This window comes from Arctopsyche grandis, chromosome 5 (assembly GCF_051622035.1).
Source record: "Arctopsyche grandis isolate Sample6627 chromosome 5, ASM5162203v2, whole genome shotgun sequence".
Lineage (NCBI taxonomy): Eukaryota > Metazoa > Arthropoda > Insecta > Trichoptera > Hydropsychidae > Arctopsyche > Arctopsyche grandis.
This window is the reverse complement of record NC_135359.1, coordinates 23,883,806-23,909,947: the sequence shown is the minus strand read 5'-3', so window position 1 is coordinate 23,909,947 and position 26,142 is coordinate 23,883,806. Positions and strand designations below refer to the sequence as shown.

The 26,142-nt window shown below is 32.0% G+C and overlaps 1 protein-coding gene across 1 annotated transcript; it reads right to left on the bottom strand.

Annotated features, from left to right (window-relative positions):
• Nucleotides 1-6,439: 6,439 nt before the first annotated feature.
• LOC143912168 (progestin and adipoQ receptor family member 3) lies at nucleotides 6,440-24,978 on the bottom strand. The gene is made up of 6 exons (XM_077431400.1): nucleotides 24,315-24,978; nucleotides 11,033-11,262; nucleotides 10,788-10,944; nucleotides 8,148-8,300; nucleotides 7,876-8,064; nucleotides 6,440-7,801 (listed from the first exon to the last, which is right to left on the bottom strand). The coding sequence occupies exons 1-6, from the start codon at nucleotides 24,399-24,401 to the stop codon at nucleotides 7,568-7,570; spliced, it is 1,050 nt and encodes a 349-aa protein (XP_077287526.1). The 5' UTR covers nucleotides 24,402-24,978; the 3' UTR covers nucleotides 6,440-7,567.
• Between the last annotated feature and the right edge of the window lie 1,164 nt (nucleotides 24,979-26,142).

The window sequence follows — 26,142 nt, the reverse complement described above, 5'->3', positions numbered from 1 at the left end:
GTATGAGAGGGAGCGAAGAAGGAAGCTGAGAGGGTCTGGCTGCGTCTCCATGGCAACCTTCGCGTGCACCCAATTGCAACCCGCAAGGGTCGAGACCGACCCAGGAATACCCATGTTGCCATGCGAATTTACAATAGCGCCGATCCACATTAAAACCCAATTCGGAGGCCTTTTTATTAAGACCCAACAACGGTATAAAATAAAAATAAAATCTAGAAATGACAAAAACATCGCAACTTTACTGCTCTGAAATATACGACGCTTTATGCTAAATGTACGACTGCTGTATGTAAGTACTGATACCTCATATAAAATAATAAAATTTCACAAATTAATATAAGAGAGTATCATTTGACATATATATTATAAGCTGTTACATTTGAAAGTGGCGGAAATCAAATTTTCAGTTCCAAAAACACGATGTCTGTTTGAGTCTCACAAATTGTTATCACTTCCATTAATTCGATATGTCCAAATCTCGGAAAAGCAGAATAAACGTATTACAGACCAACAGTATTTTACAAGGCTTTTCTATGTTTTTAAATATTGCTAAACGCAAAACATTATATTTGATGAATTGCAAAATATTTCTCGAAATGAAGAAAAGAGGTCTTATTTCACTAGCAAATATGAAATATTGTATTGTGATTTTTTTAACGTACTATTATATAAGATCTAAACTCGATAAAATCATGAACAGCTTAATATGTTATGAATAGTGTTGTTCAAATAATTAATACACATGTAATGATATATGTAATTTATGACTTAATTTTATTCAAAATAATACATACATATATACACTTTTAATGGAGGCAAATAATAAATCATATGGTATTGATTAAAAAATGTTACATAATCTTTAATAGTAAATTCTAAAACTTTATATAGAAAAATGAAGACAAATAAAGATAAATCAAGTCATTCCATATTTTTATTATTCAATTCAATAATGAGTAGGTAATTATTTGAATAGATTTTCTTACAATTTGTGTCTTAATCGATCTAAATTATAAATACATAATTCAATTTTAGTTTAAATACACCTACATATCAACTATTTCTAATAATAGGTTTCTTTGTTTTATTTTATTTACAAATTAGCCACAGTAACATTACAGAGTACTCTAATGCGTCACTGTAACCAGACATATGTACATATTTATAAACATAATACAAATACTATATATATAAGAAAATAAGCAATACATCTATGTTATAGATAATAAATTTTTGAAATCATATTCAAATAGTGGTGACAGAGTGGGTAGGATGGTTTTTGCCAATTTGATGGAGGAACCGCTTCAATAATGAAATCAAATAAATTGGCAAACTTTGATAGGAAACAATCGACTTGGAGTCACAAATATCCAAGTCTGACCAGCAGCACGACAGATTGTACTCGGAATAAATTCTTTTCAATCAAGATCAACCCACGGGATTGAACCCGGCAACCTCTCAGTAGTTAGAATTAGCGCAACCACCGAGCTTTGCTGCTGGCATATAATATACGAATGTTTAAATATTCATAATTGTATGATATTTAGAGAAGTTATTGTATTATATATAGATATTGTTATAATCATAATCAGGGACGTCCTGAGGGCACGGGCAAGTATGGCCTAAGCCTAAGAGAGATTATACTCGGAATAAATTATTTTCAATCGTTAACAGCTCACGGGATCGAACTTGGTGACCTCTAATCAACGCAACCACTGAGCTATGCTGCGGGCTAATCAAATCTAATATCTATCTGTGATATATACGCAAAGTTTTCCTTTAAAAAAAATCTTACATAATGTAAAGATATCAAAACAAAATAATTGATATTGCAAACATCTTCGACAAACATATGTGCTTTAACCCTTTGAGTGCTGCCGTCTTTTCTGTTGAAAGCCCGCAACGCAGAAAATTCCGCAAACATTTCCAACTATAATTAATTAGAAATCCAATCGACAGCAGGTATAAAAATGTAGCTAATCCATACAGACCTGATCACTACCGCCGAGGAATTCGAGTTTTGTAAAGGTGAGTTTAGACTCTCTAATATATCTTGCAACAATATAAAATAAACAAAAGAAGTCTATTAATGAATGTATCTCTCCAAAACTAGTTCCATCTTCTTCACCGCTGTTAAAATGTAATGCTCACAATCTAAATGCCAAGTCACAATCTAAAATACTCAGCAGTTAGGGATTTCCATCGAGAAATTCTGCTAATATAAATTCAGAAATTCCAGTGTAAAATTGACACGGATTACGCGACTCATGTTCAATGCAATTTTTACTTTATCTATGTACGTAGTAACAATAGATGAAGTTTTGTGATCATGCGAAAATTCGAACTCGAGATTTTGACTGATTCGAACTCAGAATCGATTACTGATCACGTTTTCATGATCTAGAAAAAATGTGTGTGTGTGTGTGTGTGTGTGTGTGTGTGTCTGTGTATTTTTTGAACACCGTTAGTCCTATCGAACCAAAACTTGGTATCGGGTACTGAAATTCTTATAGACATGACGAAAATTTTTTTCAAATTTTTAAGTTGACCGGAAATGGTACCTCCCCTTATAAGTGTCCTCTTTTTTTAAGTTTTTGAATTCAATTATCTCCCAAACCGCTAACTGAATCGGATTAAATTTTTTTTAAATGTAATAGAAATAATAATATCTATAACCTTATATTTTTGAAATATTTTTATCTGAACCGGAAGTAGTAGTTTTATTTTTCAATGCTACCTGGAAAGGCTTAGTATTCTTGTTTATTTTTTAAACAACACTCTAAAAAAACAAAGCTCATTGGCGTTTTTCAGTTCCGTGGAATTATTGGAAAAACGCTGATCGGCGTTGGTCAGCATTCAAAAGGTTATATAATATCATTGGTTTCTAATTCCAAACATATACGTTTAAATAGAAATAAAATTGTACGACAAATTATTCATATCATCTTTGCGAAATCCTTGATACTAAACAGTACTGTATATTCAATGTTTATTGTAAGTCGTTTGAATTTTTCCTCAAACATTCGTAAGTACGCACGTAGTACAGATAATATTGTTTTAAAAGTAATAAGGATACGGTTAAGAAATGATAACGATATATGTATGTACGCAAGTTGATAAAAGAAATTCGATACATTTTTTCAGCAACCACATACGTACATACATACATATATCCATAATATATAACGGAGGTCTGGAGCCCTTAAACGGTAGTTTCCTGTAGTTCTTAAAAGTATGTCTGCGAGAGGAGAGGAGAGCTCGTCTGCGGCTTTATGATAACATCAACCGGGAGTGCGGCCACTTCACCTGGGGGCGGTGGCTTCCCGCCGCAATAAAAAAGAGTTATGGCCAGGAAAAAGGAAACTTGCCGCCTTTATCCCCGGTACTGGATCCTCGGGAACACTCCTAACCGCCATCCAGGATCACTGGATCAGGTACCTGCGGCCACGGGCGCGCGTTAATCATAATACCCGCCGTGATGTCGGATTTTCGCCCGCGAAAAGGTTGAACGCACCTGCTGACTAATAGTCGTCCTCTCAATACCTCACGTCGGCGTTAGTATTTCGCACAATCGTGTCGATATTTAACCCTGGACCACTTTGCCTCTCGTTACCCATGCTCTGTGTGGTAAATTGTCCGGTGCGTGAGCGTGTGCGACTTTCGTCGAGATCCCCATCCTCGTTTCGCGGCATCACGCATGGACCATTTGCCATTTATCATCGTGTATTCGCGCCGTACGCGACTGGCCCAAATATTATGTTGCCATGAGCGTTTCGGCGGATGTGCTCCGAATAAAATGATAGTCGAGAGCCGGCGGGGGTGAAAAATATTGCACGAGCTTGAGAAATAGGTCATCAAGTGTGCTTGTTCCGACTCGGTTGAATTCGTGATGATCGAATGGATTGGCTCTCAACGGTCGGGTCAGATGCTGAAAGGGATAATTCGAAATTTGCTCACCATGCTTGGGATGTTGACGGTCATTTGAAAACAGTTCGGAATTCAATTCTAATCTATATCAACTTTTTACTAATACAAATGTTAGGAAAATTTATATTTTTGGTAATATGTGTGTATCTATAAAAAGTTTTATAATTTTACAATCGGACATATTATTAAGAATTCTGATTGAAATTTTAAAAATATTTAAATTAATTTGAAATAATAGAATAAAATATATGTATAATATTTTATCATTCATAATAATTGTTGTGAATTTAAATTGTAATTTATAGCGACATCTTTAGAATTTTATTAAAACATTTACGAACTAAACGTGTACTTCAAAATATATATTTACCAATAGATGTCACTTTTTAATATATATTAATATTTTTTTAGTACTAAATAATTATAGGGTCCAAACCATAACGTTTCGAGTGCAGTTTAGTTTTTCAGGAGAGATTTAAAACTGTTTAATTAATAAATAATGTATAAATTCATTCTTGCGATATTTAATACTAAACTATAATTCTTTTGTGAGGTAATATAATCATTCATTGAGCATCCAATAAATCTTAGATATAATAAAAAATAAATAAAAATAATTAAGCGTTTAATTGCCATTATTTTTACATTTCATAATGTTGAATGTACTACTTTACTTGCACAACAGAATGGTTAGTGGGACGATTCATAATAATAAATGGACAACTTCTATAGCGTTGTCCGTGTGCCATAGTCCCTCGAGGACCGTGTACTAAAAATAATGTACAAACTAAACCATACCTATCTTTGACAAAATTTGAAATTATTTTAAACAAAATAAAACTCATTGTCAATTAAATAAAGTATATTAAAAATGAAAACATACAAAAAAACAAAAAAAACTACTTATTGACCTCTGGTTGCAGCAATGAAGTTGTAAGCCATGGGCTCATTTCACTACAAGCCTTGTTGTTTGCTCATGACGGCTGAAGATATTATCAGCTGTTGATGTTAATCATTTTTTTAGCAATATTCATCCAGTTAAAGAATGCCGTAGGACTCATTACCAAGAATCGATATTTCTATTCAGCATTTGCAATTAAGTCTGCCGGAACAATAGGAGCTGCACGTCTTTTCTGCTTCTCAAAAATCGTATAGTCTCAATCAGACTTTCGCGGGAAATTTATGAATGATTTCCGAAAAGTATCTTTTTGGCAACTAGAATTAGAAGCATTGAAAGTATGGCCTGGTTTTTGTTTTGGCCTGCACACTTATCAAACCACAGGACCAGTTTTGGTTTGTATATTCTATCTCATTACACGTGAAAAATTTGTACAAACAGGATTTGTGCAAACACTTATTTTCTCAGACAAAAGCTGCACACGGCGTTGAGTGATACCAAACGTTTCGCAAAATATCTTCTTACATACCTGTAATGAAAATAATAAATACAATAGATAGCAGAAAATTGAGGAACAAACTGTTTGATACACAAATAAATATTGACTTACCTGAACTTCAGACTTGCCTCTAATTATTAAAACGAATTTAAAAGTGTGTTGTCGTCGACTGTTCGCTGCTTCATCGTAATTCCCATGCCTTCTTCTTTTTATGAGACAAGACCGGATTAGATTTTTTAGGTAAGCTTGCTGCCCAAAAGTACTGAAATAGTCGTTTACGGCATTCCAAAGTTAAGCATTTGCAGGAGAACTGGCATTTACAAGATACCTAAAAAAAGTCTAACAGCAATAAATCTCACAACAGATCATGGTATCAGGCTACTTTTTCTCAATACATCTCTTTTGGTTCATTTTTTTCTGATACCACTATATTTTTCGAATTCGTATAAGATAATCCGCTGTTTCTGTTAATTTTTTTATAGTTTTTTTCCATTGGAGTTTGTTTGCAACAGGTTTTCTTGAAAAACTCGTTGTTGACGTATCCACTTCGTCTGCCATATTTACGAAACTGACGGTACAAATGACAGTGCAATTAATAAGGTACATACTTACAACGCTATGCATCACTATTTCGGTTTCTACCGCTAGAGGCGGCATTTAAGGTGCAAGTAATGCAAGGTGCAAGATATATGTGGCACTTACAACGTTATGGTTTGGTACCCCTCAGCTGTTTTTTATTCAGGTTTTTCATTCCAAATTGACCCTTTTTATTATTACATACCTCCTTTACGTTTCACTTACGATTACAATTCAGGAAAAAGTTTGCCTCTTATCCGATCGTTTTCATACTTTGCTATATTGCTCATTTTGGTCATCAATATAAGTAAATGGATCCTCCGCCATTACGATAGAGATAAAATTTCGTTTAAGAAGCTTTTCAAATCTGCCTGGCGAGATAGTCGGTGACGTTTACCGTTGACTTTTTTTTTTAGTTTTAAACATAGATGGCGGTAGAAAAAAAAATTATTGGTGTTTTTATTCAAAATAATAATTTTATATACAAATTATAGAAGAGGTATGTTTTTAAAAAACTGTTTTTTGCTTTTTATAAGAGTTTTCAAAACGAATTTGACAACTGCTTCTCAAATAACTTTACATTTATCTTGATTGTCTTACATGACATGATATACATGTGTATTGTTTTCCAAGGGGTTTTATCTTTTCAAATTAACTTCATTTCAATTTGAAATGAAAAAGGTTTAATTCGAAATGAAAATGGGTCGATTTGAAATGAAAAAGGGTCAATTTGGATTGAAAAACCTGTATAATTAATTATCTTAAATTTGTCTTTGTTTTCTTACGACTTTTCTGTAATAAAACTCGTTGAATAATTTTAAGTTTTTTATTCTTTTGTGTAAATATTAAAATTTAAGTTGTTTTACTAAGATAGGTGCTAACACAAATAATAATTAAAAAAACTTATACCTAAACCTAAAATAAAAAGAAACAACAACAAAAATAGTTTTTTTTTGGTCCGACAAGTAATAGTCTTAAACAAAACAAAAAAAATAATAGTAATTCAAAACTATGTGATGCACAAGATTCCCCTTAAGAATGTGCATTTGAAATATTTATATAAGGTCACCTAGTAGCTTCAGTTTATATTTATTTCTACATAAAATTTTACATATCCATAATAATAGCTCAACCCATTTAAAATATATACAAAAATAAAATAAATAAAATTCTAAAAAACACAAACTGTACATCTTGATAGATCTGTATGAAAATTAATTTTAATTTATGCGCACACTATGCACACTATTTTTACTATCACATGGAATGAGTTATTCAGTAAATGTATTCCCTAACTTATTTTCTGAACCCCTATGTATTTATAATATGGTAAATGGTATCAAGCAAGAAAAGTAAAAACTAAAATAAATATTAACCGAATGTCATTCAATGTGTGTGTGTTTTTTTTTATTACAAATAAATTTAAATTTAATCAAAGATCTTAATTACATTCAATGATACTGTACTATGCATTTCAATAAAGTAATTTAAATAATATTATTGGAATGATTCAAGACAATAAATAGACCTAAATCAATTCGAAGACAGCACAAGTACAGCATACTATGGTAATTTTTTTTAATATCATCATCTTTCACGCGTAGAAAGTTTACATTAGAAATTCGCTTGTTGTATCACAGGTGAGGAGTTCAGATTTTAACGATCGTTTAAAATATTCTCATAGTATTTGCACAGCCGTGGTTCATTCTGTACTGTACATATATCATACCCGAATTGTGCCAATAATAAAGTGCAAGGACGACAAACAAATGCCACCATTGATGGGAATGACCGATGAAGTCAAATTTACCGGCGCACCAACGCTCGGGCACTTTCAACAGATAAATAATAAACGCTATGCCGCTGATGAGGTACATGCCAATTACACGGGGGAACAACAACTGAAAACATTCATTATTAATAATACGGAGTAAACACATATTAAACCAAATTGATTAAACAGAATTTGACTCACTTGAACCATGGGATTGTCAAAACCTCCCATAGCAACTGCCCAATGCAGCGTAGGAACGACCCCGTATGCAGCCCATGCGACGAATATCAACATTTTAACATTGGCGTTGATTTTATATCTTGGTAATTGAACTAACATTGCAACAGCAAAGATCAATGTGACCGATATCAAATAAAACCACCTTAAAGTCTGGGAATAAAGATTCGTCAGTGATAATAGGACACACTCCAATAATTATGATTATAATGATATGTATAATATATAATGTATACCTCATGGCACCAAAAGGCGTAATAGACCCCTGAGGTGTATATGGCCAACAGGGATAGGGCAATTCCAAATAGATCATACATTAAGAAACAATTGTACGTGTCTTCTGATCTACATGAAAATGTATGATAGAGACTCGACGATATCATACAAACCTGTAATTACAATATTTTTCATGAGAAGTATACATTTACTCTATAAAAGATTCAATCTGTCGCAAAATAATATAATAATGGTTATATTTGGCTTATAAATAGTCATAATACATACATTCGAATGAAAAATACAATGTTTATTAAGATTTTAAAATCATATTCTATGTGTTATTTTATCAAACTATGAAACGTTGAGATTAACAGCTTCATTATACGTTTATAATTTGCTTGTGGACTACGGTGAGCATCATTTTGATCCATTGTTAAATATTTAAGTGTTAATTTATTAGTTACTTGCAAATATATCATTTTGAAGATAAAATTTTTATTGAATACATATGTATATGCAGTGGTGTCATAATATAATGAAATACCAAAATATAATGAAATACATATTATAATATAAATTTTAAAAAGCGCCACTAGTAATCATTCGAAATTAATAAGAAATACTAAAAAAATATGGATGTTCTAGTCAAAATAGAACAATTGGACAGTTTATTTCTTATGGAATGTTTTCTTTAGCGCCGCAGGAGGATTTTTTTCCGAAATATCAATATTAGTATAATAAGTTATTATTTATTACCCATGAAAAAGTGATGTGTTTGAGCATTTTTCGTTTATTATTATCGAAATTTACTGAAAATGGCTGCTCAAGGTAGATTGCATTCAAATTATAAATACTTTTTTTTGTTATAATATAATATATTAACCCCGCAAATGAATTTTTTTCTAAAAACGTTTGAATTTAATTATAATTTGTGGATTAATTTCAAGTAAGTGTTCCCAGCCTTTCATGGAGCTCGTAATTTTTAAACCTTGGAACTAAAGTAAAATGAACTACATATAATGTTTCTGTAAATACTCAAAAATATTAGTATTTTAAATAAACCAGTAAATTAATTATTTGTTTTAAATCGACAACTACTTTTTTTTTTAAATGAAAAGAGCTTCTCATTGCTAATAATGCTTATAAATGATTATTTTCTGCTGGGAAACCCGAGTCCATAGTGCATATTTCATTTATGTACTACCAGCTACACTATCAATTGTAAGTCTAACTTATCTCAACTATAGTTTTTTTCAAAGCTGTAATGAATTTTTATAAAAATTATGGATATTTTATTATTGGAACAACGGGTTTCCAGAAACTTAGGATTTTTAACAATGGGTTTCTGGAAACCCTCGGAAACGCACTGGGTGACAGCACTGAATTGTATGAAGGTTTAAAATGTATAAAAAACCTTGATTGATATTTCCTGACATGTAAAAGTATAAAATCGTTATTATTTAATGAATAAAATTTCCAATTTCACCACATATATTCAAGAAAGTATAAGAAATTCAATAATGTACTATTTGAAAATTTTCATATTACATATATTTTTTTAAATTTCACTATATATTTGCTTTTGTTTTGTTTATAATAATTTTAAATATTTGTAATAGGTATGGTGAGGTAATTATGATGCTGTTTCAACAGTATAACCTGTAAAATATTAGTTCTTGTTCAGCTTGAACAATATTAGTAAGTGAAAATCCCGATAGATGTCAATACTGAGATAAAATTTTCGCAACGTGCATACAGCACGGCTAATTGCACAAGATACGTATATTCTATGAGGAGAGAAAAAAAATGGTGTCGTTTCTCAACGAGTTGAATTTACCACGTCATTGTCGTTTTAGATTTTCGTTGAACGTGGACGTGATGTGATTGAAAGTGTCCTCGCGTACACGTGTTGTATAACACAGCCATTTTCCAAGTTTAACATTGGGTGTCGACCTTTAAAAACGCTTTCACTTTCTTCAACAAAACGAATTCCGACAAGTTCGACACTTCATCTCGCGTTTCTTGTGTTTGTGTGTATACATGTATAATCAATACTGTAACCTTTTATATAAATGCAACGTAACCTTCACCGTGTCCCTGGATATTGAGATACAATTTATGTAGAAAATCATTTGCATCAACATTTCACCAAAAACGAAAATGTCCTAATATTGAGCAACGATTTATATTCAATGCCTTTGCATAAATTTGAAAAACGATAATATTCCGCACCACAAATACTTTCTAAGAATTTCGTGTATTTTTCTATGAATACATCATTGACTTTCCAATTACATATATGCCTACGTACAACAAGTACATTATTTCAGACGGAAAATAATATGAAAGACGACTAATTACATTTGAAGTTGTAATTAAAATTTGTTTTATGACGCTACTTTTTAATTAAAAGAAAATTTTGAAAGGGGCTTCACATCAGAAGTATAATACATATATTATACTTTTAAATAAATAGATAATTAATGTAAGTTTTTCCGCTTTAGCGCTCCAAGACAATGCAAGATCAATATTAATATTTATAATAATAATACACCTACATACATACATATATCAGACTTTTCACTTTCAATTAAAAAGTGTAGATTATCAGTTAACGTCCACATTTAGAATTCGGCCAATCTGACAAGATGAATCACCTGAAAGCACGAAAGTAGAACGCCGACGACGACTTTATCTATGAATGAAGCGTGAATGTTCAGCAGCATCAGGTCGTTGATCGTTAGTCCGAGGAACAGGAACCATCCGAACACGTGGGACCATATGTTGATAGTCTCGTTCGTCCACCAAAAAATGCTGCAAAACATCACAACATTATATTAAAACGTAAAAATATCCACATGTATAATATATGTACATACACGTCAGCGAATCCCAATCGTACCTTTCCCAACATAGAATGGTTGGCAAAAATTTTCTATAACCGGTTCTGATGTAAGGATTGTGCTTGAGGTGTGGTGCAGCTTCTTCGAAAGGCAACAGCTGCCTCAGCTTGTGGTATTCTTGTTCTTCGGCGGTCATCTCGTGTGCCGTAGAAGAAGCTGCTGAACTCTTGCGCTTTATGCATTTCGACGTCGACCTATCTTTATCCAGTGGCTGCTTCGTCTGGTCGTTCTAAATTGACAAAATAAAAAATGAAAAAAAAATTGAGACGCATAAACACGGTCGGAATTAGACAGTGTCGTTGAAAATAAACAGTTTTCGTGTGTTAAATAAAAAGGAAATTTCGTTCACAATATAGACCACTGACCCAAAAGCGCGTCGAAGTAGTCTTCCGCGTTCAACGATAATACGAAGCAAGTTTATAAGAACACTGAACGCAATTTGAGAAATGGTGCAATGTGTTTATTTCCTCGTCTTTTGCAATCATGAAAATGTGCGAGTGTAACTTTCCGTTTATTATTTATCAAACAAAACTGTATCATCACCATTGCATACGACTGATCTGTCTCCTCGTTTGGTCATCGAAACATCAACGAATATCACAACGAGTGAAAGCGACAAAAATTCAACATTGCACACATCACAAAGTATCCATATTTAGCCGTACAAAATATCGTATAATGGTGCTTAAAGATTTTCCTCAATTAGTGTATGCACGTTATTAAGAAACGTTTGTATTGTATTGCATTTGAAAGAAAATCGTCTATTATACCATATATTTTTGCAACATTTCATATATTATTATGCACTTGAGGAATGACTTTTCAGACGTGACTGATGATAATTTTGATTCGTAATTGAATTTCTTTTATAATTAAATGTATGATTGAACGAAATAAAATGCCAATTTCAATAATTAAAATTTCCATACTGTAATTCTATTTAGTTCGACTTCAAAATCTATCCAGAAACAAATATATTTGTAGCACGTTTCTTCATATACAATGATTTGTTTAAGAAATGTTTTTTACTAATATTCTACAAGTAGAATTGTATATCTTTCGACCCATCATTTCGTGTCAGTATAAATATTAAGTTTAGTCTAGACAGGACAGTCATTTAGTTGACTTTAAGCCAATTCTATAATTCAAAGCATTACAATTTCTAGACATATAGTATCAATAGATTATTATAAATTAATGTGATTTTAATATATAATCATATATTGAGTTCTGTAAAGGGAATGGTCAAATAAATTATTCGAATACTTAGTCGACCGAAAATCATCTGTGACTAAAAACTTTTTAATTACTAAAAAAAAGTCGTAAAATTTCAAAAAGTGAAATTAAAAATGCCAGACCGATACACTAAATGTACTTAAACTTTTACTTTGGCGCAAACTGCTGCCGTTTTGAATAATACGAGTGTATAATTGACCACCTTTCACTATAGCTTAGAAGAAAAAAGTTTCATATTCGAGGTTTAATTTATATGATACGAAATTTATTCGAGAAAGTTCCTTCGAATTGATTGAAAGACGTTGTAAATAATCATATCTTAAAAAAAATATATATTTTTACTGATAAACGTTACAATAAATTACATAGTCCAAAATGTTTGAATTTTATATACATATATACACACTTAAAAAAAATATTAGATAAGATATCGGTTGACTCATTGCGAGTGTCTGCTGAAATTACAAAATTTCAATTAAACTTAACCGCATCGCGCGAACTGTGTCTGTTTGCATTTTGCGAAATTGTTTAACGCAAATTTTAGTAATGAATTTTAAGTGTGTCATGGTCGAGGGACATTTGACACGAAGAACTGGAACTGTCATTGTGAATACCAATGAAATTGGCGAGCCGATCCAAATGCAGATGATTCGGAGTGACGTGTCGGCAATTTCGATAATTCAATCGCTGAACATCACGGGAAAACGTCGGAAAATTTGCAAAAAAAAAATGTAACCAGGAAATGCCGTTTTCACGCACTTTCACAATCTGACAAAAACCGAAATTTTATTTACATGCGGCGAAGGTTAAACGAAATGAGATCGTAGCACGCACCTGTGTGTGATTCGAACACGCGAATCCATTATTATTAGTTGAATATTATGTTCTAGTTGAATTTTAGCACCATTTTAAGGAATATAGTTGACGGAATTCTAAAACAAACATACATGTATACATCTTGTAGTCCATTGTTCGAGTCACTGTCGGAATTTTGCAATGACATGTACCTACACGATTCGATCACGTTCTTACATATGTACATACGTTACAAATTGTATGAATTTTTTTTGATTATAGTAATTTTTCATTGCTGAATATATGCAATCATACGTATTATGCATTTGCGTGTATTGTGTCTATTTTGTTATCTATTTCCTAGTATCTAATGAGCTATTCAAGAACTTCATTCAAGGGGTGTGGTAAAAAAATATGATAATTATAGGTATTGCAAAAAATCTATTTAAATACGTCATCTTCAAATTAATACCATTGATTAGATACATGCTAATTTCAACAGTTATAAGAATTTCAAGTTCAATAATTCTATGAATCTACATGTTTCTAGCAAATGTATCTATCCGTTGACTATTCTTTTTATATGGGTACCATTTATCGACCCAGCAAATAAAAATAATGCCCCTCTCTAAAATAGCTCGCACGACAGATTCGGTTTTCGCCCGGCAAATCAAACGCCAAATAGGTTGCCAGTAACAAAAATAAAATTTGAAAAAAGTAAATACCGACCCTAACAACCTAATCTTAAATGAATAGGACCAACTCTAACTTAACCTAGCCTAACCTAATCCTTAAATAAATACGTGTTGGCTGCTAAGATATTACGATTACCCAGTGAAAATGTAACTGATTACGATTTCACTGAAACGTCAAATTTTATTTTTATTACTGAAAAACTGTTTGACGTTTGATTTGCTACGCGAACGCCGATTCTGTCGTGCGAGCTATTTTAGAGATTTTAATTTGACATTAAATGTCGTTTTGACTTTGGCCGTGTAATTTATTTTACAGACATGCCAAAAATATCATCCCTTTTTAAATTACATTACTTATATGTTGTAAAAATGCTATTAATACAGATCAGATCCGTTTTTAATCCAACATCCAAATCAGTGGCGTTTCATCATTGGACTAGAGGAGCTAGGCAAGTCCCTTAAAATATTTTATCTAAAATTTAAAAACATCAACAATTCAGTTAAAATAAATTGAAATCGTTGTCTACATTTGATATTGTTCTCCCGGATTAGCGAAGTTCAGAAACCGGAATCGTCCCTACATGAGGTAGTGGTAGTGGTTTGTTATGGTATGGTCCGCCGCAACGTTCGCTTGCACGGTCTCGCCTTCTCAATTCTGTTCTCTTCGAAGTATTGGCGTATTGTTATGTATAGGCGTTCCGTTGAAGACAAAACAATTTTTAATTTACTCTTCTCTAAAAAACATTTATGGATTTTTCACTAAGAATATTTTGATTTTTGTCTATCAAACATTATTCTGAACTATTTTTTGTTAAAATACATATTTGCACAGAACTTTTCGAGTAAAAATATGTCAAGGGACTCGGCTCACGAAACGATTCCCACAGAACAAATCAGTGTGGAGCGCGTGGAAACAAATAACGAGGCCTTGGAATGTTACATTCCCGTTCGATTGTTCGACAAATCATTCAGATGATTAAGTTTTGAAGACCAAAAATATGTTATTAAGAAAGGTAGGCTACTTCAGATATTTCTGCTAGCACGAAAATGAAAAAGTATACTCATCATTTGAAGACAGATTATTATAATTGAAAAATTAAAAATATTGTCCATACCTAGTCCCTTGTTTCAAAAGTCATGGCACGTCACTGATCCAAATCATTTAGTGATTACATCTTTTGGTATAATGTCGTGGTTGCTTTGGTATCCAAAAAGATTTCATTAAAATTCATAGAAAATACACAAACGCGTCGTACATAGGTAACATATGTATATTTGTACTTATGCATGTACATATATATATATCGGAAATTCTCTAGATATCACAATGATAGAGCCACATCAATACATTTTTTTTTTTTTAATTGCATATGCATGTGTAATACTTTTCACTTTTAAGCAATTCCACTAAATTTCGGGATGGATTAGACAGGTGAGACTTTTTTTTTTAATATGTTCGCATTTATTATTTTAGATTTATATTTCTTTCCATTTTTATTATTTTGCAAAGCGACTTACATCTGAAACGCAAAATTTTAGACTGCACGTTTACGAACATAAGTAGACCGAAAACGATTCGTGACTTTAATATTTCGTGGTGTACGTTTTTATAACGTCGTGTTTCATCTTGAAACCTATTTTGAACTTTTCACTGTCATTTACAAGAAAAGGTTCCAATATATTACGATTTTTTTTAAATATTTTACAGTAAATATTAATACAGGAAATAAATACAGTAATTAGCTGCGTTATAATATATGTATAAATATTTTGAACGCGTAAGTTTGACGTATTGCATTTACTTTATTAAGTTTCGATGAATACGACCTCATTACAATGAGCTTTACCGTACGTCACACGAGACCGTTACTTTCATTGAGTGCACGTTTTAAATGTATTTGCCCACTTCTATTTAATATTCACAAAAAATGTCTCGCAACAAAGATCTGGAGCGTTCTACCAACGATCTTGAATTATCCAAAATACCACAACGTTATCGTTTAACGGTAAAAGCTTCTACAGTGCAACCGCGAACGCATGAACGGCACGCAACATCTTCATACTAATTATTCATCGTTAACTTTGAAGGCGAATTGAATATTTTATTAGACCATTCAAAAAAAATATTGATACACTGAGCGTCATGTTATAATGGCGTGATAGCTTATCTAATGAGTCATAAATTAACCAATTTTCATATTACGGATGTCAATTTTGGATAATCGACTGAAAATGCCAAGCTTACAATTAATATATTTCTAAGATCGGTGGTATAGAAGCAATACAGCATCAAAAACGTATGGAAATCGGTATTAATTTGGCTGAGGTTTGAATCTACGGATGAGTGAAAGAAGTGTTATGAAGAAAGGTTATACTAAAAAAAGGAAAGAAAAATCTGAATTATTCGACAAAACTCGAATGTGTATTAATTTTTAAACTTTTCAATTTAAAAATTAATACACAGCTTAGTGCAGAAATTTATGCGAAGGAAAGCTCTTCATGACTACATATTTTTAATAACGAAATTAAATTATAATAAAATAATTAATAAAATATTATAAACTTCCACTAAGCAATCATCAAAATTTGAGTGAAAATACACATAAATTATTTCATTTTTTTATAATAAATATATACATGTGTATGTTCATACATATGTAGTACAAGTGTACATATCTACGTATGTATGGATATTAACACGTCCAAATAGTTTCTGAATAGGCATTTTTCATGGTTTTAGGAGGAACAAAAAGTTTGATTTAACTAAGTTCAATATTTGCATACATGTACTCTTAAAATTAGGGTGACCATAAGTCCTATTATTTATATTATTTAAGTTCGTCCCGTCATTTTCGTACAATTGATTGATTTGTCTCGCTTTGTTTGCCCACTGGTGCACAGAATTTTTTTTTTATAGGTACATATATTTTTCCTAGTTTTTCCACATCAATTTGTTTCCCAAAAACAAATTATATAAATATAACTATTATATAAATATTGATTTGCATGCAATATTTTAAATTAACAATCATTTTAAAATAACATTAAAATATTTTGTTATATGATTCATTTTATGTACATGTTTTTGAAAAAAAATCGCTTTGTGCTATTATTTTTATCATAACTAGTAAAAATATATTACTTAATAAAAGAATATATGAAAATGAGAGAATTCAAAATTTTCAGTTGCACATAATTTTTAGTTAATGAGTAGTTATTTTAATTATTAATTTACGCGTTTCAGGATCAAATCATCTAATATCACAATATTTTTTTTAACTTATTTCTATTTTCCTCGTACATTCCGAAAAAAATTATAGTTCCTTGACAATATTAATGGCTATTTGAGGGAAAATTATAAACACATCTTTTTTATATAAGGGGGGAAAATTTTTTTTGCGGAGCATCCCGTTTTGAGTCCTGAGAGATGTGCTCATCAATTATGAAATAATTTACAGAATCATAGACTTTAATCCAAATTCATATTTTTCTTTTACTCCGTGGATTTATATGCTTCATCTTCCTTTAGGTGGACCATACTGAGTCAAAAATATAATACAAAAATATGTTGTTAAAAAAATTATCAGTAAAACTTTGACTCAAATAAAACTTTGACTGTCCTAAAACCCAAGACAGTAAATTTTGTTTTTCCCATTATTAGGAGAATCTAGCGCATTGCTTTTGTGCAAACGGGATGCAGGCAAATTATCACAACACGTGTCGATTTGTCGTCTCGAATGATAGATCGACGACCAAAACTGGTTTGTTACGATTGAAGACAAGCGGGAAAGTTGAAATCCTACATTTCGCTATTACAGGCCGGCCGGTTCGTCGTGTCAATATAGCGTGTTGCGGAAAAATCGCCACCGTAATAAGTTGTATGCATTTTAATAAACAACGTAACCTGATGCAACGCTAAATGGTGCTGTTATAATTCGCTGTCTACCAATGCAATTTTCACTGTATTTTAATTATTCTTACACCGACATCTCAATCGACGCGAAGCCCCAGTCCATTGTCAGTTGGGCTGATCGATTTCCTCCATGCAAAGGTCGCTATTGAATAATGTAAAATAATAATTTAATCGATAGCACTATGGGTAGTTTGTACACATTCATCGTATGTAGATTTATATGTATAAATTACTAATTATTTACTAGGAATAAGCTATTAAAACAGTCGCCTTTGTTAAACTGGAATGGTAGGATTGTATGTATGTAGTAAGAGGTCAATGTGAATGTGAAGTAAAAACTTTCATCCAATTTTATATCAATCGATATTTTTCTATGTCAAATATTCTAAAATTTATAATATGTACTTACGTACATATTGGGATGTTTACATCGTACATATACATATACAATATATTGTATTTAGTGTACAAAATTCGTTTGTATATTACATACATATGTACATGTAGATAATGAAGTCAGATAAAAGTTAATAGTTATTTATATCTAGAACGAAATGGACACAAAAAAATGAGTTGAATGTTTAAAATTAGATTGTATAACATAGTGTTTTTAAATCTGAAATTCAGTTGAGTTTTTGTATGGATACATTAAGTTTATATGCAATATACATATGTATGTATTATATGTACATATTTATGTACATACGTACGTACGCAAGAATACTGTCTACGTAGAATCTAATATTCAGTGAAGGATAATTTGATAAGAAACGATCTGAAAAAAGTAACATGACTGAGAAACATGTCATTTATGTATGTAAATATATATGTACATAGTTGAGACACTGAGAATATTTAAGTGGTATTTTGTTGAATATGTACATACGTATGCATTAGCAATCAGATGAATAGACGTCAGATAGATAAATTATGGCATACAAGAGAACTTCATTACGAGATGTCATTACGGGCTACCCCTGAGCGACACATATGGTATTAAACTTGTATACCTATATATAAATTTATAGATTATAAATCTGAAATCATATTCAAATAGTGGTGACAAATAGTAGGTAGGTTGGTTTTTGTCAATTTGTTGAGGAACCGTTTCAACAATGAAATCATATAAATTGTCAAACTCTGAACAGAAACGATCGACTTGAAGTCACGTATACCCAAGTCTGACCTGCAGTACTGCAGAATAAATTATTTTCAATCGAGGTCAACGTAGGGCTTGAACCTGGCAACCTCTCGGTGGTTAGCATTAACGCAAACAACGAGCTATACTGTTGAATATACAATAAATTAATTTAAAAATGTGTGGAATATAGTGGATTAAGGCTGACCAAATGGTAGGAGAACTAGACATAAATGGTAGGAGAGCTATCTACAAATACATACATAAAAATGAATCTTAAATCTTTCTGTATTAAAAAATGTTTAAATTACAGCCGTAAGTTATACAATTGTTTTTATCGGGTCGGTAATAATTCCGCACAAAGCGATTTCGCACACGTCACTAAAATCTCGATCACGGAACATCTGGCACCCGAAAATTCCATCCATCGAGAGTTACCCACGTGAACTGACGAGAAATTGAGTGCCAGATATTCCGTATTCGCGATTTTCGTGGCAACGATTGTCGTGTGTAGAATAATCCGTTTACCGTTTTCATCACATCTTTTAAAATGTTTTTCTTTTAATACTGAGTATGTATCATACATAAGTATAGTAACCTGCATCCTGTATCCTGTATCATAACCTATATCCTGTTATATGTACATACATATATACATATGTACGTATGAAAATGAGGTATTTCACTGTCTTACTGTTTAATAAAAAAATTATGTAAGTAATATTTCTAACAATACTTCACATGAGTTCCAAAGTCTATCACATTTTTTACATCTATAAAATAAAGATCATGCTCAATTGTTATTATATCTATATTTCAATTTATTGCTTCTTAGAAAAAGTTTTGTGGTTTTCGATGTTAAAAAATTCGCATAAGAAATGCAAATACGTATTATACATATTATGTACATGCACTCAAAATGTAACGCAACCGGAATAATTTTATAATTAAATAAAAGAGTTTAATTTGTATTTTTACGTCAGATCAATTTTGCAAGATGTACATTTACGAGAGAAAGTCGGTCTTGGTCGAAAAGGCGAATTCGTTGTTAGGAATAAAATGAAACAAAAAATGATACTGCGCTTGAAGTGAGAAAGTAATTCGAAACACAACGAGAGAAATAAGAGTCGGTTGCCATAGAGAGTTTGTCGAATATAAGCAAGTGATATTACTTTATTTTGCTGATTAAATCCATTGACAGACATCACAATGGAGCGCTGATTACACTTTCAGGGAAAGCTTTCACGGCCAAGCTGGAACGTAATAAGCTTTTAATGCGGAAATTATATAAGTAAAAGCTGCGGAAATTGTCAACAACATTGACATATGTCATCTACTAACCAAATAACATAAACATGTGAAACCTTTGGTCATAGTACAATGCCTCTAATTCGCCGAAATAAAATGTTTATATGTATGTATGAAACTAAAATATAGTATGCATACTGTAAAAATAATTACACTTGTCAATGAAATTTTATGTTACGGAAGATATAGAATACGCGATTATTAGCTAGAAAAACTTAAAATTACTGTTTTCGAGATAAAACTTTGGTCTTTGGATGGAAAATTAAAATAATTTGATAATTAAGTTAATTGGACAAATTCTGTAATGAAACTTCTCGTATCTCAGTATCATTAAAATGAAACCGAATGCGAAGCTTTATACTAAAATATAATATATGTAGCAATTTGTGTCTGATTTTTATATTGTAAGAGTGCAAATTATTACATTGATTTACATTTTTTTAAATGTGCAAAATTCAAGAGATTTTATACATACATAGTATAAATGTAAATATTATTATTTTTTTGTTTAAAATCCGATCAACAGTGTAGTGCAGTGATGTACAACCCGCAGCCTAAAATGGTATACTTCAGTGTTTTATTGAATATGAAAAAACTTTTCAACAAATATCATAATATCGATAATATCATAATATCATAATATCACAATATCATAATATCATAATATCATAATATCATAATACTTAGATTTACTTAGATTTATTATTAAATTAGCAATTATTTAACATGAATATGTATCAATGATACTTCATTGAAATGCAAAGGTCCATTGGTCAGTCGAATAAATAATAAATTTTCCTAATTCGCACTTTGAATTATGTATTCCATTGTTTGTACGGAAAAATATTGAAAAACAAAGAAACCTAAATTAATCGCTTAAATTGTTTACCTGAAAGCGTGAGTGCTCAAAAATAGCTTTAATTGACCATTACATAAAACTTAGGACTTCAAATTAAAACTAATATCGTTGAACTCGTTAGCAGTAATTTACAAAACAGCTCGCTAAAAAATCGCTCATTCGTACTATTGCTATATTTCAGCCAAATTATAATACGTAAACTATTATTTAACCGTCGAAACATGTTAAATTGCTGTAATTTTGAAAGTTTTTGCACATACATATAGGTAAATTAAACATAAAATCATGCTATAGACCAGGGCAGCCCAATCTTTTTGTAGCTGTGATCTACTTATTTCCATATAAATTCATCGCAATCTGTCAATATGCAGGAGAGGGAATTGAAAATAATCATCTTTTTTTCTACATTTACATGGTGCCATTACAGGTTGCCTCAAGGTGACATCTATTGCCAAATTTGTACATACATATGTAAATTTGTAGCATCATTAAGCCAGCAGTATATATTGGTGGTTGCATTAAAGCTAAACACTGGGAGATTGCCGACTTCGATCCCGTGAGTTGACAGATTGAAAACAATTTATTCCGAGTATTTCTGCAGTACTGCATGACATTTGTGACTCCAAAGTCAATCGTTTCAATCGTCAAAAAATCAAAATATAATAAAATTAAAGTACTATGGCAAAAATTATCACACGGCGACGTTCAGGGCGACGATGTAAATCCTTTAATAATTTAATGCAATCGGAAATAACAATTAGTTTTGTTTGTTTATTTATATGATTTCATTGTTGAAACGGTTCCTCATCAAATCGGCAAACCCATCGTACCTACTATTTGAATATTATTTCAGATTTATAATCTATTAATTTATATATACAAGTTTATTAAACTTGTATATATAAATTGGTATTACCATGGTATTACCATGGGTGTGATGTGCGGTTGTTCTTGTACGATATTCATGAACAACCGTCTCGTTCTCCGACGAAAGAGTCTCTTGGACTGTATTCGTTGGGGGGGGGGTGGCCTCATGTTGAGGGCTTTAAGGGTCAAATTCCGTGACTTTAAAGCGGGCTTAGAACCATAGGTGTCGCTCAGGGGTAGCCCGTAATGGCCTTATGGTAAAATAAATTTATAATTTCCTGGACGTTCTCTTGGATACCATCTATTATTTGTCGCCATTATTTGAATATAACTTCAAATTATATATTAAATTATCTATAAATTTATATATGTACAATGTTTAAGTTTAATACCAAATATGTCGCTCAGGGGTAGCTCGATAATAGCATTATTGGAAAATACAAAAAAAAAATGGGTCCATCGGCTATGTCGACGAGAAATTGATGGTAGGTGGCCGATTTGATGAGGAACCGTTTCAACAATCAGATAAATTGCCAAACTCTGCTAACTAGGAAACGATCGATCTGGAGTACCATACAAATGTATATCCAAGGTCTGACCAGCAAGGTTTATATCCAGTAGAAAAAATACTATTTAAAATATAATCATATAAGAAATAATAAATAATTCAAAAAAATAGGAACAAAGACATCAATTTTGTGCTGCATTTGTCAGGACTTGGATTTATCTACATACATACATCACACATATGTACAAGTATCTGATTCATAAGTGAAATGAATACTTCAATTATGTTTCAGCTATTTTCAGGTTGCATTTATCAAAATAAGAATGGAGCAAAGATCGATTTAAAAGCACGACGCAATCGATTGGTTGGGCAGCCCTGCTGTAGATGAAAGATTATTTTAATTTATTCAAGTCAAAAAACGTCATAGACTTCTCAAAAAAATGTGATAGAAAAACAATATAAAAATAATAACAAACCCTCCATATGAAATATGACGAAATTTGCACTTGAACCAGTGTATACAACATGTTGCTAATCACAAACGAAAACAAATTAACAGCCACTCACACACAAACTATGTTTGGAAAAAAATAAACAATCGAAATGCAATATCTATAAAAATGTATAGCCATTTACTGAGTTACTACACTTGATAGCAATGAAAATATAAAGAATTGTTGCTCTTGAACCGAGCTTAAGAGTAGAAATGGCGTTCGGGAGATGAGCGTCAATCAGCTTCCACAATGACGCGATCAAACTGCGAGAAAGGCAACTTTCTTTTGCCCAACCGACGAATCAGCGAATCGAAACGACTTTTTGAAGTGGCCATACCGCCTTAAATATTTTTTCAACATTACTGAGGCAGTTGGAAAGAGAGAGAAAAATGATAATTTCTCCGACAAGCATTTATCATTAAATTGGTCTAGTCGCTCGGGGTCTAATCACTTTCTTTGATTGTTACTTCTCAGGTAACTGATTGTTTGAAATATTACATGCCATTACGAATAACAATCTATTTTTAAATCAATTCCAACGAGTATTTTGCTGTAAATATAATATAATTTATCAAATTCTGTTAATGATGGCCTCATTAAAAAGTTATATTGCAATTCGAAATTCCCATCTTATTTTAAACATTTATACGGATATTTTTATCTGTACAATTAACGACAATATATAGCATGTGTACAAATATTGAATATTTGTTAAATGGGTCTACCTCACGGGCCCGAATGTGAAACGCCCGAAAACGCAAATATCGGAAATCGAAAGATAAAAAAGGGTGCATGGTAAACGGTACATACTCACGTACATACTCACTTAATTTGCGCGAGCAGGGTACAACAGGAACAAGAGGAACAGGCTTTTCCTCCCGTATTCTGCGCGCGCACATTAATACGGGAGGAAAAGCCTGTTCCTCTTGTTCCTGTTGTATCCTGCTCGCGCATATTAAGTGAGTATGTACGTGAGTATTTACCGTTTACCATGCATCCTTTTTTTTTTGATCTTTCGACTTAAGATCTTTCGATTTTCGATCTTTGCCTTCCGATATTTGCGTTTTCGGGCGTTTCACATTCGGGCCCGTCACGGAGACCGTTGTTAAATATATAGTCGAATTTGACAGCCTCGCAGAAATACTCTATTAGTATTAATTAAAGAAAACGCAATACTACTTTATCTCTTCATTAAGTAATGATATTTTAAAATCAATTACACCTGCAAACTCAACTATAGATATACATATACTATATTATATAAGTTTGAGTGTATGTATGTAAGTATTCAAATAAAAAGTTGACAAACAAACAAACTACTTATTTGCAGATGATTGTGTTTACTAATAAAGTTAATCTTGAAGGTTAAATATCGCGTTGCATCTTATAATCATCGCGGAAACGTAATTTTATAACTTGTACATGCAAAATCATTTTCTGATTGACATTTGACGTCAATCGAAATTACCATTTCATTGAATAGTCCGTCGAAAGGCGAAAAGTCCATCTCGCTGCATTCTGCCAATTTGTTCGTCAAAGTTTTCGTAATCGACATGTTGAACTCGTTTACTTTTCAGCAGCTTAGGTAGAAATGTAACGAAACAATACGACGACAAAACGTAGTGGTTTAATTCATTTCGAATGCATTCCTTTCAGAAAAATGAAGACGTATAGGTAAACGTAAGTATCACACGAATGACACAAGGTGCACAGAAAACGAGACACTGGTTTAACACCGGCGCGTTTCGGATTTGAACACTTTCCAATTTGAATTCAAAATGATTGTAATTAATCAATCCCGGACTTTGCTATATTATAGAGGACAATGTCGAAACACCACTGGTAAAATACGTCAATCGACGCCGGCGTCTCACCACAAATGGCCAACTCGTTTATCAACATGATGGTGGAACAAGAGGCTTCGGAAACCATAGGTAGTGGGGGATTTTGCTCAGGTGGTATAAAAAAATCGAGTTTCGTAAACAAAAAGAAAAAATTGCGCAATATATCACCAACAAACTTAATGCATATTCAAAAGTAATTAGCGATTTCATATACAATGAAGATAGTCAATTATACACTTCAGTCATCTGTTTATCAAATCACTGTTCAGTAATATTATTTATAAAAATCTGCAAGAAAAATGTCTATTATTTACCGCACTAAATTTTATTAGTAAAATGCATTATGGAAATGCACCCAATGTGTTGTTATGCTTTGAAAATACGTTCAAGGTAAATGCATACGTATTTGATCCAAAGACGCCTATGAAAACATATGTATATAAACCATACATAGACAATTTATATTTGATTTTAATACAGAGTAGATATTTAATATGTATTAAAATCATAAACATAAAAAAATTCAATCTGCAAATGACGTAAATCGCGTAGTTGAGATATCATTATTTGTTTTCAATACTGAATTATCTCGATCTGTGCGCAAATGTACATACAATGTATCCATTATAAAATTTTCTTTTTATCAATTGAAGTCCTTGTATTATATGTCATTATAAGCATTTTCCTTCAGAAATCTAACGAGGCGTTTCAATTCCACGGAATGTAGCTTAAATTTAGATATCCGAATTTTTCAGGTTAAATTTAACCGACGATATTTTTACGATTTGTTGATTCGCATTCCGAAATTTGTGTTTGTTTAGATGCAATCCTTTTAAGTGTCGCGAGGTTATGGGGTCACTTCGCAATAAATCGACACGTGGATGTGACCAGAATAAGGAGTGCTATAAGTCCATTCGAGTTGAGAAATTTTCGAATGCAACCGGCAATAGAAATTCGTAAGTGGGCACAATGACTATCGCTTGCACAAATTGCGGCGAGCGTCAATTGCAGATAACGGAAACGACAATCACATCAGCTGAATCTTGACGACGATATGCGAAACGAAAAATAGGCATGACATTTTATATTCAGAACGCGAGAGTCGTTCAGAATTCCGACTATGCAACGTGTCTCGTGGGTTTTTCACGTTTTCAGCGACGACTCGCTCAAAAGTCACCGTCTGAAATATTTGGCATCACATGTGCCGATTAAGTCGCACCTGTATTCAGTATCTCAAATTGTCTCCCGGTGCGAATGAAAAGAAAAATCTAAATTTATACAAGCTATCTTCCACCATAAAGCGTCAAAAATATACTGTATTATTAAGTTCAGCGGTAAACAAAGTTTTTATTTCGACTGTTCTCGCCACGTGTGTTCCCAATATAATAAAACCGTGCAAGAGTGTGACTACTGCGTACAGGAAATAAATTATGCACCTTGGCAAGCTTTCTG

Coding starts and splice junctions, on each gene's coding strand:
- LOC143912168 (XM_077431400.1), bottom strand. CDS start 24,401: ATGTCGATTACGAAAACTTTGACGAACAAATTGGCAGAATGCAGCGAG. Junction 11,263..24,314: donor ACGGACTATTCAATGAAATG/GTAATTTCGATT, acceptor TTGTCAATTTAG/AACGACCAGACGAAGCAGCC. Junction 10,945..11,032: donor ACCATTCTATGTTGGGAAAG/GTACGATTGGGA, acceptor GATGTTTTGCAG/CATTTTTTGGTGGACGAACG.